The sequence below is a fragment of the Melospiza georgiana genome, chromosome 8 (genome assembly GCF_028018845.1).
Source record: "Melospiza georgiana isolate bMelGeo1 chromosome 8, bMelGeo1.pri, whole genome shotgun sequence".
In the NCBI taxonomy this organism is placed as follows: domain Eukaryota; kingdom Metazoa; phylum Chordata; class Aves; order Passeriformes; family Passerellidae; genus Melospiza; species Melospiza georgiana.
In genome coordinates this window covers 23,467,710-23,484,484 of record NC_080437.1, presented here as the reverse complement: position 1 = coordinate 23,484,484, position 16,775 = coordinate 23,467,710, and the positions used below count along the sequence as shown (strand labels likewise).

The 16,775-nt window shown below is 59.9% G+C and overlaps 1 protein-coding gene across 1 annotated transcript; it reads left to right on the top strand.

Annotated features, from left to right (window-relative positions):
* Positions 1-2,646: 2,646 nt before the first annotated feature.
* On the top strand, positions 2,647-15,286 carry R3HCC1L (R3H domain and coiled-coil containing 1 like). The gene is made up of 7 exons (XM_058029692.1): positions 2,647-3,626; positions 8,577-10,020; positions 13,859-14,034; positions 14,146-14,216; positions 14,330-14,425; positions 14,575-14,715; positions 14,874-15,286. Exons 1-7 carry the CDS (start codon positions 2,647-2,649, stop codon positions 14,927-14,929), a joined length of 2,964 nt encoding a protein of 987 aa, XP_057885675.1. The 3' UTR covers positions 14,930-15,286.
* Positions 15,287-16,775: the final 1,489 nt, after the last annotated feature.

Below are 16,775 nucleotides of genomic sequence, written 5' to 3'. Positions count from 1 at the left end.
GGCCGCGCCGATTCCCTGCCCGCAGCGCCCTGCCCTGCCCTGCACAGCGCCGTCACAGCCGCCGAGCCCCAGGGGCCGTGTGCGATAATGCAAAGCAGATCCGAACCACCCCAGCCCCGAGCTCTCTGCAGTCCCCTCCCCACAGGCTGAGCTCGTTCCCGGGCCAGGCACGGGAGAGGGACCCAGGGCTGGGGTGCTCTGCCTGCCCCTGGAGCTGACAGCCGATTCCCCTGTTGTTCCTGCACACGTCTTGCGGTTCCCCAGAGCTTTTCTCTGCCAGAAGCACTCTGTAAGCATTTGCTCTGCAGCAATAAATCAGAGGGATGCTCACACGAGCACGGGCCAGCCCTGTGCTCCCTGGGACCAGGGCGCTGCAAGGTGCTCGAGGCAATGCTCAGCCCCAGAAGGTGGTTCATTCATTCCCTGTCTGCCCACAGCTTGGTGGGGCTCCAGGTAGCAGTTCTCTGAACTGCTTGGGTTGTCTGGGTCCTTTAGGACTAGAGCAGAGCAACCAGGGACCCCTCTACGCCCACATGTGGACCCAGAGCGTCCCCAGGACTGGCTGGGGTCTGACATGGATGCAACAGCCTTGGTTGTGGACAAGGTGGTTCCCTGTCCCCGGACCATGCCTGGTTGTCCATGTTCCTCCTGCTCAAACCCTGGCAAGGAGCCAGGGAGGAGCAGCCCTGCCCTGCCCCCTCTGAGACCCCCAGAGCGTGTTGAGCCCGCAAGTTCTCAGCTCCTCGAGAGTCCCGGGAGTCACAGGAATTGGCAGGCTCTCTGGGGGCTGGGAAGAGGCTCCAGGCTCACAGAGAAAGGAGGTCAGGGAGAGCTGAGGTTGCCCTATGCTGTCCTTTCCATTCCAAGGGCCAGGGCTCAAGGCAGTCGATGCTGTGCAAACAGGAGCTGTATGCAGAGCTCACTTGAGATCAGCCCCAGATCTGGGGCTGCCAACAGCTCCGTTCTCTCCTGCACTGCTCCTTTCAGCCTGTGCCTCCCCATGGCCCCAGCTGATGCAGCTGCAGATAGACAAGGAGAGCCAGGCAGCAGCTCCTGGCTTGCTGTGCCGTCCCCTGGGAGGCACAGACATGGCAGCTTTAGATCAAGACTCTTCAGAAGCAAGAACAATCCCAGCTATCAGCAGAGAGCGGCTGCTGGTTCCCGGCATTCACTCCACTGGGTACACAGCATGGGCAGTGGGTTTTGGACCGAGGTACTGGGACCACTGATGGGATACTGGAGCTCCCACCAGCATGGCCGGGCTGGGGGCAGAGCAGGCAGCAACAGGTGACCCCTGTCCCAAAACTGGGAGCAGTGGGAGCCCAGTGCCACCCTGCTCTATGCAGAACTAGAGTCAGCCTTCAGGGAGTGGGATTTCCATGCCTGGCAAGAGTCCCAGGACCCCTCAGACCACTCTAGCTCAGGAGAAGCTGAGCCATAGTCAAGCCAAACCCTACAGTACTATTCTGGGGTAGCTCAGGGACCAGTTCAGGTGGGATGCCCTGACCCATTTGCCCTTTCCTGGGGAGCATAGGGGTGTTAGTGGCACAGTGGGTCTCTGCCCACATGGGTGGCAATCTGGAGGGTACACCGCGTCCTTTGAGGGAAGCAGAAGCACAGACACAGTGGCTGAGGCTGGAGAGGACATGAGATTCTGTTTCTAGTGGACAAAAAGAAGGGGGTCCTTCTGCAGCCCACACCTTGCAGTGCTTGGACTGTTTTACGGCTGCCATGGAAACTGCTGTGGAGCATCATTCTGTTGCACTGGCCAGGGTGACCGGGCCATGGCAGTCCCCAACCTTCCTCGTGCTCTCACACATGGATTTACAGGGTGGGAGAGGCTGGATGCTGCCTGCAGGTCACCATCCTTGGGTCACCCTGTGACAGGATGGGGACAATCCCTGGGTGGGGCACCCAAGGAACAGAAGGGATGGAGAAACCAGGTAAGTGCTGGCAGGGGCTGTCTGGTGCCATTCCCAGACAAACCCAGCTCCCACGTGGCCAGGGGCTCCACACTGCTTGGCCTCCCACAAACATAAATCATTTTCTAATTTATAACATGAATAATTGATTTTGCCTCCATAGCTGGCGATAAATCTCCTGTGCGCACATGCATAAGAAAATAATAATAATGAAAGCGATCAGGATCTGCTGCCATCGATTACCTGTGAGAGGGAACATGGTCCCCTGTGTGCCACATGAGGCTGGGAGAGGGGCCGCTCCCAGGGGATGCTGCGTGGCCCTGCCTGACGTGAGCTTTCCTTGCCCTGAGCAGGGGCACCTGTCTGAGGCGGGATGACTGGACCTATCCGGGTCTGAGCCCCTGGGGCTGTACTGGGACCCACCCCGGGGCACTCAGGAAGGTCCGAGTACTTCAGGGTATCCCAGACCTCAGGCATCAGCAGTCCCAGCCTTATTACTGCACCTAAGGAGGGATAAGGAGCTTGGCACAGCCCCATTCAGGGATGCTGTGTGCGATGCCTCGGTGGCACCTTGCCAGGGTGGCCCGTGACCGTTCCCCGGTCCCTCGGCAGCTTCAGTCCAGGGGGAGCTGCAGAAGCCGCTCCGGCTCCCGGCGGCCCGGTCCCGCACGGGCAGCAGCGTGCACGCCATGGGACATTCCCGGGTCACCTCCGGTACCCCCCCATGAAGCTGCCTGGGATACAGCCGGACGGAAACCGCATCGGAGAGCTTCGGCTCGGTAGCAAGGAGCTCCTGGAGCGGGGAGCGGGCAGAGACCCGCTGCCCATCGGCCAAACTAACCAGGGCGGCCGCACCGGCTTGCCCGAAGCCTTCGTAGCGCGGTGTCCCCACGTCTGCCCGCCCGGTCACAGCGAGCACCACGGCTCCCGCCCGCTGTGTGACCCACCACCCCAGCCACGGAGCCTCCTTCCTGCGGCTGCCGGCTGCTGCCGGGGTAGGACGGCCCGCCGCGGCACCGTGGCCGCCCGTGGTGCCGAGCAGAGCACGGTGCGCCCCGGCGGCGGCGGTATCGGCCCGAGCGCCCACAGCCGCGGGGAGGAGAGGCAGTACCGGCCCGTGTGCCCGGGGCCGCGGGGAGGAGCGGCGGCGGTACCGGCCCGAGCGCCCACAGCCGCGGGGAGGAGCGGCGGTACCGGCCCGTGTGCCCGGGGCCGCGGGGAGGAGCGGCGGTACCGGCCCGAGTGCCCACGGCCGCGGGGAGGAGCGGCGGTACCGGCCCGAGTGCCCACGGCCGCGGGGAGGAGCGGCGGCGGTACCGGCCCGAGCGCCCACAGCCGCGGGGAGGAGCGGCAGTACCGGCCCGTGTGCCCGGGGCCGCGGGGAGGAGGGGCGGCGGTACCGGCCCGTGTGCCCGGGGCCGCGGGGAGGAGGGGCGGCGGTACCGGCCCGAGTGCCCACGGCCGCGGGGAGGAGCGGCGGTACCGGCCCGAGTGCCCACGGCCGCGGGGAGGAGCGGCGGTACCGGCCCATGTGCCCGTGTGCCCGGGGCCGCGGGGAGGAGCGGCGGGGCGGGGCGGGGCGGGCGCGGGGCCGCGCTGCCGGTGCCGCACTACAGGTCCCGGCGCTCCCCTCGGCGGGGCGGGCTCGGCGCGGCGGAAGCGGCGGCGCGGCGCGGAGCGACGGGGGACCTGGCGCGGCCACGGGTAACGGCGGCGGCCTGGCGGGCGGCCCGGCGCGGCCCAGCACGGCCCGGCACGGCGGGGCGCTCGGTACCGGGGCACAGCGGCCCGGGGTGCGCGCCCTGCCCGCTCCCGGCGCTGTCCCGCTCTCCCTCACCCTGGTGTCCCAGCCTTGATCCTTATCCCCTGTCCCTTCCCTGTCCCCAGCCCTGCTCCCCTCGCCCTGTCCAAGCGCTGATCCCCGCCTGAAGCCCGCCCTCCCCAGTCGGCCGGTAGGCACCCCCGGGATGCCGGATAAGGGCACGCTGCAGAGCCCATAGCTCTCCCAGCACAGTCACAGGGCCGTGTGTCAGCCCTTGGGTGCAGGGGAGCTGCACGGGTTCCTGGGTGCGCCACTCTGCCGTGCCGTGTAAAACAGGTGTCTGCTGCTCACACGTGCTGCACACTGCCTTTCATGGCTGCCTGCAGGCCCTGGCGTCCTCGTGTATCCTTCACACCACCTGTGGTTCTGTGTGCTGCCTGCTGTGGCCCATGGCACGATGCTGGTGACCAGATACGCCTCTTGCACATTTTAGGGTGGCCATCCCAGTCACTTGCTTCCTGGTGTAAGTGCACTGAAGGGCCTTGCTTTTCAGGCTGCTCTTGCTCCCTGGGTAGCGACTTTGGGTTATTTTAACTTCATTTTCCCAGGCTAGGTCTTGCTTTGTTTCCTGCTTACATTTCTTGGATCCTTTCAACGGTGTCTTCTCCGTATGGTGTTTACAACAGCTCACTGCTCAGTATCATCTAATGACAATTCATTATTCAAGTAGAGGTTTGAGAGATGCTATAAAACAAGACCCTGAAGTTCAGCTAAGTTGGCTCTTGCTTGCCTCACCAAAAAGCTTTGCCCAGTGATTCTTCTGAAATAGCTCTGGGCAAGCCAGTGTCCATCATTCATTGTGCAGGTATGCTGGCTCCTTTAACTGCCAGTTTTGTTCTGCACTGGGAATAGGAACAGGGTTTGTCCTGTTCTCAGCTCTGGTTGTGTTGTCCTTTCTTGCAGAGAAAATCAGTGCCTTGTTGGCTGTACCCATTGCTCAGGCCCTGGTTTCTCCTTGGCACTGTGTGCCAGGAGGTTAATAGGTTCATCTCTGCACTGGCCAGGCTGGCCAGGTGACTGTGTCTGTGTGGACATGCTGTTTTTGCTTTTGCTGCAGCTGTTTTTGCAAGGCCTCTGCCTCATTTGCATTTTTCTGTTTAAAAACAGTGATTTTTCCCTTTTGAGTCATCTTTATTTTTGAGACATCATTAATTTTCTCTCCCTCCTTGTTTATTAATAGACCTTTTCACTTTTGTGCTGATTCTGCCTGGTTATATTTGTAAAGTCCTTTGTATTCCCCTTAGCATTCTGGCTGTTAACTCCTTCTGCTGGTTTGTTGTCCCTTCCCTCTCCCGTGCCCCCCTGCAGCTGTGAGGGGACACTATTGACTTTCAAATCATCTTCCTGTCTGGAATGTTCCCCTTCTCTTCTTCCAGGTATCTCCTAAGAGCATCTATTCCAGGTGTCTCCTAAGAGTATTGCAAGTGAAAGGCACGATTGAAATCTCAGTGCCTTTGATGCTTTTGCCACCTCCTCACACAGCCAGTGTTGTGTGGCTGCTGGAGAGCTCTTTCTCCTGGCAGCAGGGGACAGGACGCCTTAAAAAGCCACGGATGCAGCTCTTTGCTCCTTGAATGCTTTGCTTTGCCCTGTGCCAGTGGCTGTGTTTATGCCTTTCTTCTGTCTCCACCAGGTATCCAGGTCCTTTCCTGGCCCTGTTGCTGCTGTTGCGCCAGGTGGCCTGGGCTGGAGCCCTGCTGAGAGCAGGAGAGGTGCAGGGCAGCCAAAACCTCTGACAGTCCTTGCCTGGGCTGCCAGGGGCTGGTTGTGCAGTTGGTAAGTGTGCCATGGCACGTGCCTGGCATGGGATGAGTCCTGCAAGTGTGAGGTTCCCCAGTGGAGCTGTTTAGAATCTCCTTGTACCTGCCTTTTTATTAATCTTGTTATTGTAGTTATTTTTTTCCCCTTCAAAGAGCCCAATCTGCTGCAGGCTGTAAAGAGTGACATTGTGGTGTGCGAGCTGCATGCCAAGGCTGCGTGAGGCCCCCCAAGGCTCCTGGTCCCCCACTGTTGCCATCCCTGTTCACTGCCAAGGCTTTAAGGTTATCTGCTCTATCGATGGGAATATGGATTGAGTGGAATTAGAAACCTCGAAGGCTAAAAATACAGCTGCCTGCCAGGAAATGCAGCAGCCTGCTGAGAGGGTGCTGTGTGGCACTGGGACTTCTCCAGGAGCTGCCATGTTCCACATGAGCACCACAGCCCAGCAGCATCCCTGCCTGTTCCCATGCTCTTGGCTGGCCTGCTCTTGTTTGTGGGGTCCTTCCCTTGACAGGACAGGGGGAGAAGTCAGGGAGAAGATGCTGCCCTGTGTGCTGCTGATGTTCGATAGAGGAGAGGCACAGGCTGGCACCTGAGTGGGCAGCTCGCTGAGACCTCAGCAATGCATACCATGAGCACAGGCTCCCCATGAGCAGATTGTTGTGTTCCTGGGAGCAGTGTGAGAGGAGCCTGCGCCTTCAGGGAGCTCTGGCTGCCTCCTGGCTGATGATCCAGCACCCTCCTGGCCATGCTGGGCTGTGTTGTGCTGGGCTGGTGGGCTTTACATGGCAGACAGCTGGGCAGCACTCCCATCACCGCTTTTGCCATGGTGTCGTGGCCTTTCCCTGCTTGGTGCCAGAGTGCTGAGTTGTTTTGCTAGGCAGGTCCATGAAACAAGACAGCATCTGGGGCAGCACAGGCCTTTTTGGGGATGCACTGCTCATTGCTGCCTGTCTTTGTGGGGCAGGCTTGGTCCCAGACTCTGGAAGTGGTAGGGTTGCCCTGCCTAGTGTAGTGTGAATGAGACCCAAAGCCAGGGCCATTGCTCTGCCTCCCAGAGCATGAAATTAGTTGGTGCTGACCCGTGGCTGTGGCATTGATGAAGTGTTTGATAGGCTGGGGGCAGGGGCTGTGCTGCCCTGTGGGGAAAAAACAAAGCTCTGCAGCATCCCTGCCAGTGTGGGTCATCTACCACCCTGCCGTGCCTCTTCCCAGGCTGCAGGAAGCAGCTCTTCCCCAGCAGTGTGTGGCAGGCAGAGGCAAAGATGTGCAGGGAGAGGATGCTCCCAGCACCAGCCGTCTGGCTAATGCTGCACCATCTGCTTTGGAGGGTGAGGCAAGGTGAATGGCAGGTTTTTGAGGAGCCCATAAATCCTGTGTGCAAAGGCTCTTGGAGGTGACATGGGATCTGCATGGAGCAATGCTGCTTCTGGCTGCTCCCGGTGCTGGGAATTGTCGGGAAGGAGAGCCTGGGGAGATCACTGACCCCCACAAGACCTTCAGCAATGAGCCATGGCCTGGGACTCTTGGGCTTGGCTGGGAAGAGTCCTTCAGCAGAACATGCTTCAGTGCAGTTGGAAGCTATCTGTGGTTGGAAATGGTGGTGCCAGGGGGGCTTCCAGTGCCCCTCCCCTTTGGCACTCGGGCTGCCACTTGGTGAGAAAATGTATAATGCCTCAGTTTTGAAAAATGACTAATCCAGTCCTTGGAAGGTTTGTAGGATACATTCCTTTCTTGCGGTCGATAAAGATAAAGGGGATCGTTCTGCCAGCAAAATTAGTGTATCAAAGAGGGGGGGAAAAATGACAAGAACTACGGAGACAGAAAAATGGTTGGGGCAGCCCTGGGATGGTGCTCAGCATCACCACAGCACCTGTTCCTGCACCTCCTGTTCCTGCCCACCTTTGCAGCATGAGGTGCAGGCACTGGCACTGCAGTCGTGCTTGGGGTAGTGCCCTGCTGGGCTTTTCCAGTGGTTTCCAGAGAGCCAGAGAGACTCATCCGTCATGCCAAGGCAAAGGTCTGTCCATCCATCACAGAGGGGATGATGCTGTGTGGTGTGGGCAGCCCCAGCCACTTTCCAGCCGTGGTTGGCCTCCCCTCGCCTTGCTGGCACCAGTGCTGCTGTTGGTGCGGGGCCACGGGGAGCGTTCGCGCCTCGGTCAGGGGCTGTGTGCAGGGGAGCCTAATGCACCGGAGGTGCCTCGGAAATGAGAGCCTTGGATGGGTTCCTGGCCCTATTGATCTGCCGGCAGTTTATGCATCCTGACATTCATAATCTCGGTCGGCGCTGATGGTCCAGATTAATGGGCCCAGGGGCTGTCCATCCGTCACTTCACATTAATTACTGAAGAGGTGTTTTTCCAGTGATTTACCTGACAGCGGCCTGTGATGAATCCCCCTAAACGGAGTGGGCAGTGATTAATCATGGGGCCCCAGCCCAGCCCCACTCTGCCTTCCCCTCAACCACAGTGCAGCCCCCCGCATCATCCGTCTCCATAAACCCTGTCTGATGCATATTTATGGGGCAGGGGGTCTGGCCGCTTGTGGTGTGCCTGCTTCTGCCAAAGATGATGAAAAATAAATCTCTGCTGGGATGGGGCAGCAGGTGAGCAGGGCTGCATCATGCCATGGTCCTGTGCCAGGGTATCCCTGTGCCGGGGTTTGCTTTCTGTTGTTCTGTGGCTGCCTCAGGCTTCTCTGTGGTTTTTGATGGCTGAGTAGTGCGTGGTCTCGGTGTTCTGCTTCAGCTGCAGACACTGGTCCCTTGGGCTTGAGGGTCCCAGGTAGCAGCTGCTGGAGCTGGGCCAGTGGTTCTGTCAGGATTTCCCTGCTTCCTCCAAGCCAAAGGCTATAGGGCTGTGGGGTGCTCCGGGCCCCAAACCCTGTCTGCAGATGTGCTGCTGTGGGGCCGTGTTGGGGCTGCACAATCGATCACTGTGTGCCGGTTGCGGAGGAGCAGGGTGGGCGCTGGGACCCCGACCCAGTGACCTGGGCAGGGGCTCCCCCCGTGCTCTCAGCCTGGGGCTGCTGGGCCGCGGGCAGGACAGTGACGCTGTTCTCTCTTGCAGGCACGGTGGCACCATGCAGCAGGAGGCCGAGGGCAGCCGGGTGCGCCGCAGGAAGCCCGACATGGCGCTCTACGTGCCCAAAGCGCGGCGGGAGCGAGAGGCGCGAGCGGCAGGGGACGCGCGGGGGGCCGGGCACCGCCGCGAGCCCCAGAACCACCGGCTGCTGCAGGACCCGGCCGGCGGCGAGGGGCACAGGCCGAGCCCCCGAGCCAGGACACAGGCAGGCAGGGCGGCGAGGAAGGAGAGCAAGGTGGATGCCGGCCCAAAGGAGCTGCGGGCAGCCTCTGCCAGGCACAGCCATAGGACGAGAGGCAGCTGCCCTGTTGCACTGGAAAGCCTGGAGGCGTCACCCAGCATGCGTGAACCATGCCCAGATCCAGCTGTTGCTCAGCACAGGGACAGGCAGGACAAAGCATCTCACGAGGAACCTGCAGAGCTCAGCCACAACCACAGGGTGATAAGGACTGAGCCTGACCCTCCATCCACACTGAATGCCCAGGCTGAGGCTGTGAAGGCTCCCCCTGAGCCTGGGGATGACCCCGCTAGCCCAACACCCGCTGCTAGCCCAACGCTGGTTTGTCAGACAGGCCTGAGTAGCGTGTCGGAGCACTTGGGGGACAGCACCCCAGATCCAGCTGAGAACCTCTCCCAAAGCCTGGGAGAAGCTGTCCTGCAGTCAGCAGGGGTGGGCAGCCATGGCAGGGTGCCCCAGGTGGTGGGGGAGACAGTGGGTCCGAAAGCCTGCGAGGGGGAGAGGGAGGGGGAGAGGGAGGAGGGGAGGGATGAGCAGAGGTCTCTCCTGGCAGAGCAGAGCGAGGGTTGTGCCACTGGGGTGCCAGAGGCAGAGGAGACGTGGGGAGGCAGAGCTGAGGTTCCTGGGGAGAGCACCTTGCATGCACCAGGAGCCAGCTGTGAGCCTGTGTTCCTGGGGGGCAGCATGGGCGATGTTCCAGTGCTCCCAGCGGGGAGCACCCCACAGCAGGGCATGGGCAGCCCATCCCAGCCTGCCATGGAGGAGAGCACTGCTGGTGCTGGGGGTCCCAGAGGGGAGGGTGACCGGGTGCCTGCTGTAGTGGAAGCAGGCAGCACTTATGCCTGCCCAGATAGCAGTGCTGGATCTGAGAGCAGCCCCCCGTGGGAGGGAGCACCTCTGGAAAGCTGTGAGCCTCCAGTGCCCCTAGAGCAGCTGTGCCATGGCATGGAGAGGATCTCACCTGCGTCCTGGGCCAAGGAGCTGGCAAAGCCAGATGAGGATGTGGGCTCACTGCAGAAGCACCAGGAGGCTGAGAAAGAAGAGAGAGGTCTCCACAGCAGCTCCCCTACGGAAGGACAGAGCAGTGCCAGTGCTGAAACCCTGAGCCAGACCAGCCCAGGTGCTGAGGAGAGCTGGGATGTGCTGTTCAACGATGATGGGGACTGCCTGGACCCACGGCTGCTGGAGGAGGTACTCCCTGCTAGCCAGGGTTTGTGGGGGTTGGCAGGGTCGGTGGCTGTGCCCGCTGGGATGAGGGGGATGTGTTCCTGTGTTCTCTGGGGTGAGTGCATGGGGTGGGTGGGCTGCACCCAGGGCATGGCCAGCCTAGCTGGCTGTGCTGCCTGCTCTTAGAGCCAGCCTTCCCCTGTGCTCCCAAAACACCTGGGATCTCCATGTTCCCATCTGTCCCATCCCATCCAGCATTGCTGGGGAAGGTTGGGGTGATTGCCCCTCTGTAGTACATTAAGTGTGCCCAGTAAAACCTGCTGAAATGTAAACTGCAACTGCACCCTCATGAAACCAGGGCTGGTGATAAAGAAACGGGCTGAGATGTATGGGATCCCATTGAAACAGCAACAGGATGTTTCCTTGAAACTATGGCTTCTTAATCAGCTGTGGCTCATTGCCATTCCCTCCTGCACACATGCTGCTGAATTTACTACACTTGGCTGCTTGGTGCCAGGACCCACACCATTCACAAGGAAAGCTCAGTTCCTGCAGCAGGGCTGGATATCCCTTATTGCATTTTAAATAGTAGCATCAAACTGGTAATTTTCCTGAAGAAACAAACAACATTGATATTGTTACATCCAGTGTCTGCCTACCCCTGGCTGGAAGCAGGGTGTGAGGTGATGGGTGGTGCCTTGATAACAGCGTGTATGAAGGGATCAGGTTAACTCAAGAGCACCTTACTGAGGGGCACAGATCCCACCTTGTCTGCAAGGCCTTGCTTGGGCTGATGTGTCCTCTTGGAGCCTGGCACAGTGCTGAGACAGTGGGACACAGAGGGCTTGCATTTGGGGGATGTGGAAGGACATGGGGTATTCCCATCCTTGTGTGGCTGTGCTCCCCTGAGCCACTGTCCCTCGCCCTCCAGACTGGAGATTGTGGTGAGTGCTGGTGTGAGGAGGACAGCACTGATGTTCTGAGACAGCTGGTGCAGGTGGTACTGGCTTTCTGTGGGCTGGTGCCATGGGCATGGCTTTGTCCTCAGGGGAGGAAGATCAGGGAAGGTGCAACCACAGGATGCTGTGAGCAGGATTGTGCTGTGCAGTACAGGCTCTCACTCCAAGGACTATCTGTATTGGCTCCCCTATGCACAAGCTCTGAGACAAGTTTGAGCTTTCCAGGGAGCTTCCCAAAATGGGTGAGAAAGAACCTGAAATAGGGATTTATCAAAAGTTGCCATCTTTGTCCCCTGCAGATTCATGGCACCTCATGCTTCCTGAGCCCTCCTGAGCCCTCCAAGCTCCCAGCAGGTGGATGTAGCTGCCTGGGGAGTGCACAGGCTCTTGGGAGGATGGAGCTGTTGTTAATTAAAATAAAGAACAAGAAAATTAGTAACGTCTTCCTCGAAACCGAATCCTTATGCAATGCAGAGAGCTGGCAGAGAGCAAGATTTATGACGTTCTGTGCGGAGGAGAGATTTCTGATAGCGAATGGCTCTTTAATCTAGCAGGGGAAAAAACACTGTAGTGAGCAGCATTGGCTGGTAGCTGAAACCAGACAAATTCAGAGCAGAAATCAGTTTGAACACAGAGTAATTAAGCACTGTGCCCGTTTCCTTGCGGGCTCTGTGGACTCTCCATCAGGCGGTGCGGCATGGTGGGGCCGCGATGCGTGCGTGCCCAGGGCTGTGGTGTCAGCCAGCAGCCACAGACCCCCGACCTGCTCTGGCAGGAGTGTGTCTTCAGAGGGCAGCGAGATGTGATGGACAGGCATCATTTTCCCTGTCTTCTGTCTGTCCATCCATCAGTACTCATCCATGTGTACCCTCCCTAGGATGCCTGCCAGGGCTGGGGACCGCACTGTGGCTCCCGCTGGCTGCCGTGCCCCATGGCTGGGAGCTGCTGGCATGCTGTGTGCTGTGCTGGCAGTGCTGTGCTGTGCTGGGCTGTGCTGGGCTGTGCTGTGCTGTGCTGTGCTGGGCTGGGCTGGGCTGTGCTGGGCTGGCAGTGCTGGGCTGTGCAGTGCTGGGCAGTGCTGGGCTGTGCAGTGCTGGGCAGTGCTGGGCTGTGCTGGGCTGTGCTGTGCTGGGCTGTGCTGGGCTGTGCTGTGCTGGGCTGTGCTGGGCTGTGCTGTGCTGTGCTGGGCTGTGCTGTGCTGGGCTGGGCTGTGCTGTGCTGGGCTGTGCTGGGCTGGGCTGGGCTGTGCTGTGCTGGGCTGGGCAGTGCTGGGCAGTGCTGGGCTGTGCTGGGCTGGGCAGTGCTGGGGACCTGTTGAGCTGTGCCTGCCGCGTGGCTGAGCCCTGCTGCCAGACGGCTCCTGTCCTTCCTGCCCCGCCACCCTTGGTGATTTGTGAAGGTCAAGGGCTGCTCTGGCACTCTGTGCTCCTGCTCTCTAATCATCTCCCCGCTGCCTGGCACTCCCTGAGTGCTCTGCTCCCTCAAGCAGCACTGCAGGGCGTTATCCTGCCTGGAATGGCTCCCTTGCTTCCCCGAGCAGGCGCAGGGTGCCTGATGAGCGTGCTGCCCTGCATGGGGGTGATGGCAGGGCAGGAGGCTCTGATGGCAGTGCTGGCTCCTCCCGTGAGCTCCATAACTCAGCTCTACCCTCCGCCGGCATCCAGCCGCTATGGCAGCACCCCCTTACCTGCCGTGAATCCATCTTCCCCATAAAATTGTCGGAATGAGCACATTTTATCGACTGAGCTGGCTGGGATTTATGGACTCTAACCTTGCAGTCGTGGTGTGCTCTGCTATGATCGCTTAGGGGATCGGGGTGGGAACCCATCTGAGTTATGTGCCCATTCCCTGGCATCACGCCAGCCCCACGCTCCAGGAGCTGTCAGTGCCTTTGGACTGCACCTGGCCTGGGGTCTCAGCTGAGGCAGGACAGTGAATCCCCTTGGCCACTGGCACGGCGTGGTTTGGAAAGCAAGGGTTCAGCAAGGGATGCGGGGTGGCCCACTGGGCAGAAGAGGGTGCTGGGTGACCAGCTGGCACTGGCAGTGCTGCGGGACACAGGGAAACAGGGGCTGGATGCACCCTTGTGCTGTGGCAGCAGGAGGCTGCTGCCTGTGTTTTTAAATAAAGGCTGTAAAACGTGCATGGTAGAAAAGCTCTACAGCCATCATCTTTTAGGGCTGGAGAAAGTGCCCCACTGTGAGTTACTAAAGGAGCACAACCCATTTTATCAATAAGAGTATTGAGAAGGGACTTGATTAACATTAGAAAGTGCTGTGATGGGGAGGAGACCAGGGACTGAGGGTTCTTTAATCTGACGGAGAGGCAGAACAAGAACTGCCAGCTGGAAAGTGAAGTCAGACAAATTCAAATGAGAAATAAAACATAAATTTCTAGGTGCACAGGTGATTAACCAACAGAACTTGCTCCTCAGTGAAGCACTGTCTTTTTCATCTTGGCATCTGGGCTGCTGATAGGCTGCTCCAGTGCATGTGCTGCAGCCAGGGCGTGCTGAGCCTGGTGCTTCCATGTAGCGTAGAGACATCAATCTTTCCTCCTGGCGTTACTATCCTGCTCCTTGTTTTTCCCCTAAGGTATTTCAGGTCATCACATCCCTGTGGAAGGGGGGTGTGTTTGGAGTTGCATGTTCTGTTTCATCCCTGCCATTCCTACCATGTCCCTGACCTGGCCGCTGAGCGTGGCAAGTGAAGGGATGCTGGTAATGAGAAAAGCAAGTACATGGTTGGTAACTCCTAATTCTCAAAGCCATGAATCCGTCTGCAGTGCTGGGGTGGGTGCAGGGGCCTGGACAACTTTCTGGGGAGACCTTGCCACGGGTTGGGAACTGCTGTGAGGCAGGTGGGCATGGGTTGCTGAGTGCTGTGCCTCTCCTGCTGCTGCAGCTCTCAGGGGGTGAGAAGCGCCAGGAGAGCCAGCAGTCACCCCGCTTCAACTACTATCGGGCGGAACCTGCTGCTCCAGACATCAGCGATGACGAGCTGCCCCACGTCATCGAGATCTACGACTTCCCCGCGGATTTCCGCACCGAGGATCTCATGCGTGTCTTCTGCAGCTATCAGTGAGTCTGCCAGCTCTCTGTCCCTGGTGCTGGGGTTCCCTGCCTGGGCTCTGCTCCACATGGCTGCCCGTCAGGTGCCCATGCCTCGCTGACCTTCCCTCTCTTTGGCAGGAAAAAAGGCTTTGATATTAAATGGGTGGATGATACGCACGCCCTGGGCGTCTTCTCCAGCCCCATAACAGGTACTGCTCCTGGTTCAGCTGGGGATGGGCAGAGAGGAGGCATCCCTCTCCCACAGCCAGATGCTGGGCATGGGGCTGCCCCTGCACGTGGACATGCTGCTCTCTTCCTGCAGCACGCGATGCCCTCAGCACCAAGCACCTGATGGTGAAGACGCGCCCACTGTCCCAGGGCACCCGCGCCTCTAAAGCCAAAGCCAGGGCATTTGCTGGTGAGTGGTGCTGCCCTGTGCCAGCTTGTGCCATCCTGCTTGTGCTGCAACATCATCCTGATAACTGGGGAGTGTTGGGGCAGCCAGCACGGCTCTACAGCTGCCCTGTCCCTCGCAGAATGCCCCACTAATGTCCCCCATCTTCACAGAGTACCTGCAGCCAGCCAAGGAGCGCCCTGAAACATCAGCTGTCCTGGCCCGGCGGCTGGTGATTGGTGCCCTGGGGGTACGGAGCAAGCAGACACCAGCCCAGCGAGATGCAGAGCGGAGGAAGCTGCAAGAGGCTCAAGGTGAGTTTGGAGGGGCTGCAGTATAGGGGGGCCTTCCTCTTGCATGCTCTATCTCACAGGGTGCTGGGTGAGAGGGGGCTGCAGCAGGGTGGGCTCCAGCCACGTCCACAGGGAGGTGGGGTGGTAAGGGTGTGGCATTGACCCCCTTGTCTCTGCAGAGAGGAAGCGCCTGGAGAACAAGCAGCGGGAGGATGCCTGGGAGGGCCGGGACTGAGCCAGGAGGCTGCACTTTGAGCCCATGTCCCTCTCTGCAGGCGGGCAGAGCACTCTGCGTCTCAGAGCTGGGACACGTTCTGCACTGTGTCCAAAAGCACTGGGCTGCTTCACCGAGAGGGCTGAGCAGCGTGAGGGCTGGTTGGTGCTGTGGGGATGCTGTTGCTGTCAGGCAGCACTGCCCACCCTGCCCAGGGCAGAACCCCCGAGGCTGCCAGCCACAGCAGGAGCAGCAGCAGGATGCAGGGAGCTCAGCAGAGAGCATGGGGGGCTGTGTGGGGTGGCCCTGGCCACCTGGAAGGGCCTTGTGATTGAGAGTTTCTGTCCTTTATTTTGCTAATAAATGCCATTTATTTTATTTGCTTGCCTGGGTGGTGGCTCCCCGTTCCCTTCATACCGGGGCAGGGTGTGCGTGCCGGGGGCAGCTGTGCGTGGTCCACGGGCTGTGGGGATGTCCACCCCTCCCAGGTGCTGCTGGGTGTCCCCTGCGGCTGTGGGGGATGTGCAGGCAGGAGGGGTCGGGCAGGACGGCAGGCAGGAATGTGCTGGCAGCAGCCCTGTTTACTTCCGCGGAGCAGCTGCAGCCCTGAACAGCGGGGCCCTTGTCAGAGCATGGGCAGGGCCGTGTTCCCGGCCCCACATGGGGCTCTGATGTGGCTGTGCTGCCAGCCATGGCAGGCTGGGGGCTTCCTGCCCTACCCCCGGGTGGAGGCTGGCACCTGGGACCTGCCTTTGGCTCTGCTCTGCATCATCTCTCAGCACCTGAAAAACTGCTCTGTGTGCCCCAGCACTCCCACCCTGTAGCTCTGCAGACTCTGAGGTTTTGGGGCCTTCCATGGGAGGTGAGGATGGGGATGATGCTTCTCTACCACCACTACCAGCAGTTTGCATGCTTTTGGTCGCTGAAGTGCTCATGTGGCTGCCCCGTGTCCCCTGGCTGTCCCCCAGCTTGGCAGCAGCGGGGCTGGTCATGACCCCGTGGCGGTGGCTGCCTGCCCCTGCGCCATCCGGCGGCGCTGCCAGCTGGGAGCCATCTCGGCTGCCGTTCCCGGATGCTCGTGGCTTGGCCGGTGGAAATTCCAGGCAGCAGAGCTGCTCTCATGTGGAAAACATCTTCCCGGCCATGCGGCATCCCTCAAAGCCCCAGCCTGGCCGGGTGAGCCTCCACCAGCACGTGCCTTGCCACGGTCTCTGGCCTCGGGCCCCTCCAGTGCATCCCTGTGCTCCCAGCAGCAGCTCCACGTGCAGGGACCATCACGTGTGGGTGCAGCCTGACTTGTCCTGGGCCGAGGTGGGTGCTGGCAGCCCCCCACCCTGGGCTGGTGCCTGCCAGCGAGGCAGGAATGGACACAGGTGTGCAAGGAGAGGGGCGGCACTGCCCCGTGGCTGGCAAGCTGGGGAACAGACAGTACAGAGTGTGTTGGTGACATTCCCTTTTATTTCTTGTTGTAAGAAAAAAGATAGAAACCATGGGAGGTAAGAAACAGAAAGCAAGGGCACAGTGTTCCCTGTGTCCCCACACTGTGTCTTTGAGGGACAGAGTGGCCCTACCACAGCTCCCATGTGTGGGAAGCTGCCAGGACAGCCTGGGAAAGCCCAGCATGTCAGCTGCATACACTGTGGCTGCTGGGCTGGCTGCCAGCCCATGCTGCCACAGAGCTGGCTGGGTCTTTGCATGCACAGGGTTAGCCAGTTCAGGGCCATGGGGACCACTGATGGCAAGCCAGAGCTGCTTGATGCCAGCCACGTGCAGACAGCCAGGGAGTTGTTGGCCCTGGGTAGCACAGAGGGAACACTGCCTAGCTGGGGACACATTGCCTAGACCAAGTTGTTCCCAGCTGGGGACT

Excerpts from the sequence above, each read along its gene's own strand:
- R3HCC1L (XM_058029692.1), top strand. The coding sequence starts at position 2,647 with ATGAAGCTGCCTGGGATACAGCCGGACGGAAACCGCATCGGAGAGCTT. Across the intron at positions 3,627-8,576 it reads GGGACCTGGCGCGGCCACGG|GCACGGTGGCACCATGCAGC; the intron begins GTAACGGCGGCG and ends TCTCTCTTGCAG. Across the intron at positions 14,035-14,145 it reads CGTGTCTTCTGCAGCTATCA|GAAAAAAGGCTTTGATATTA; the intron begins GTGAGTCTGCCA and ends TCTCTTTGGCAG.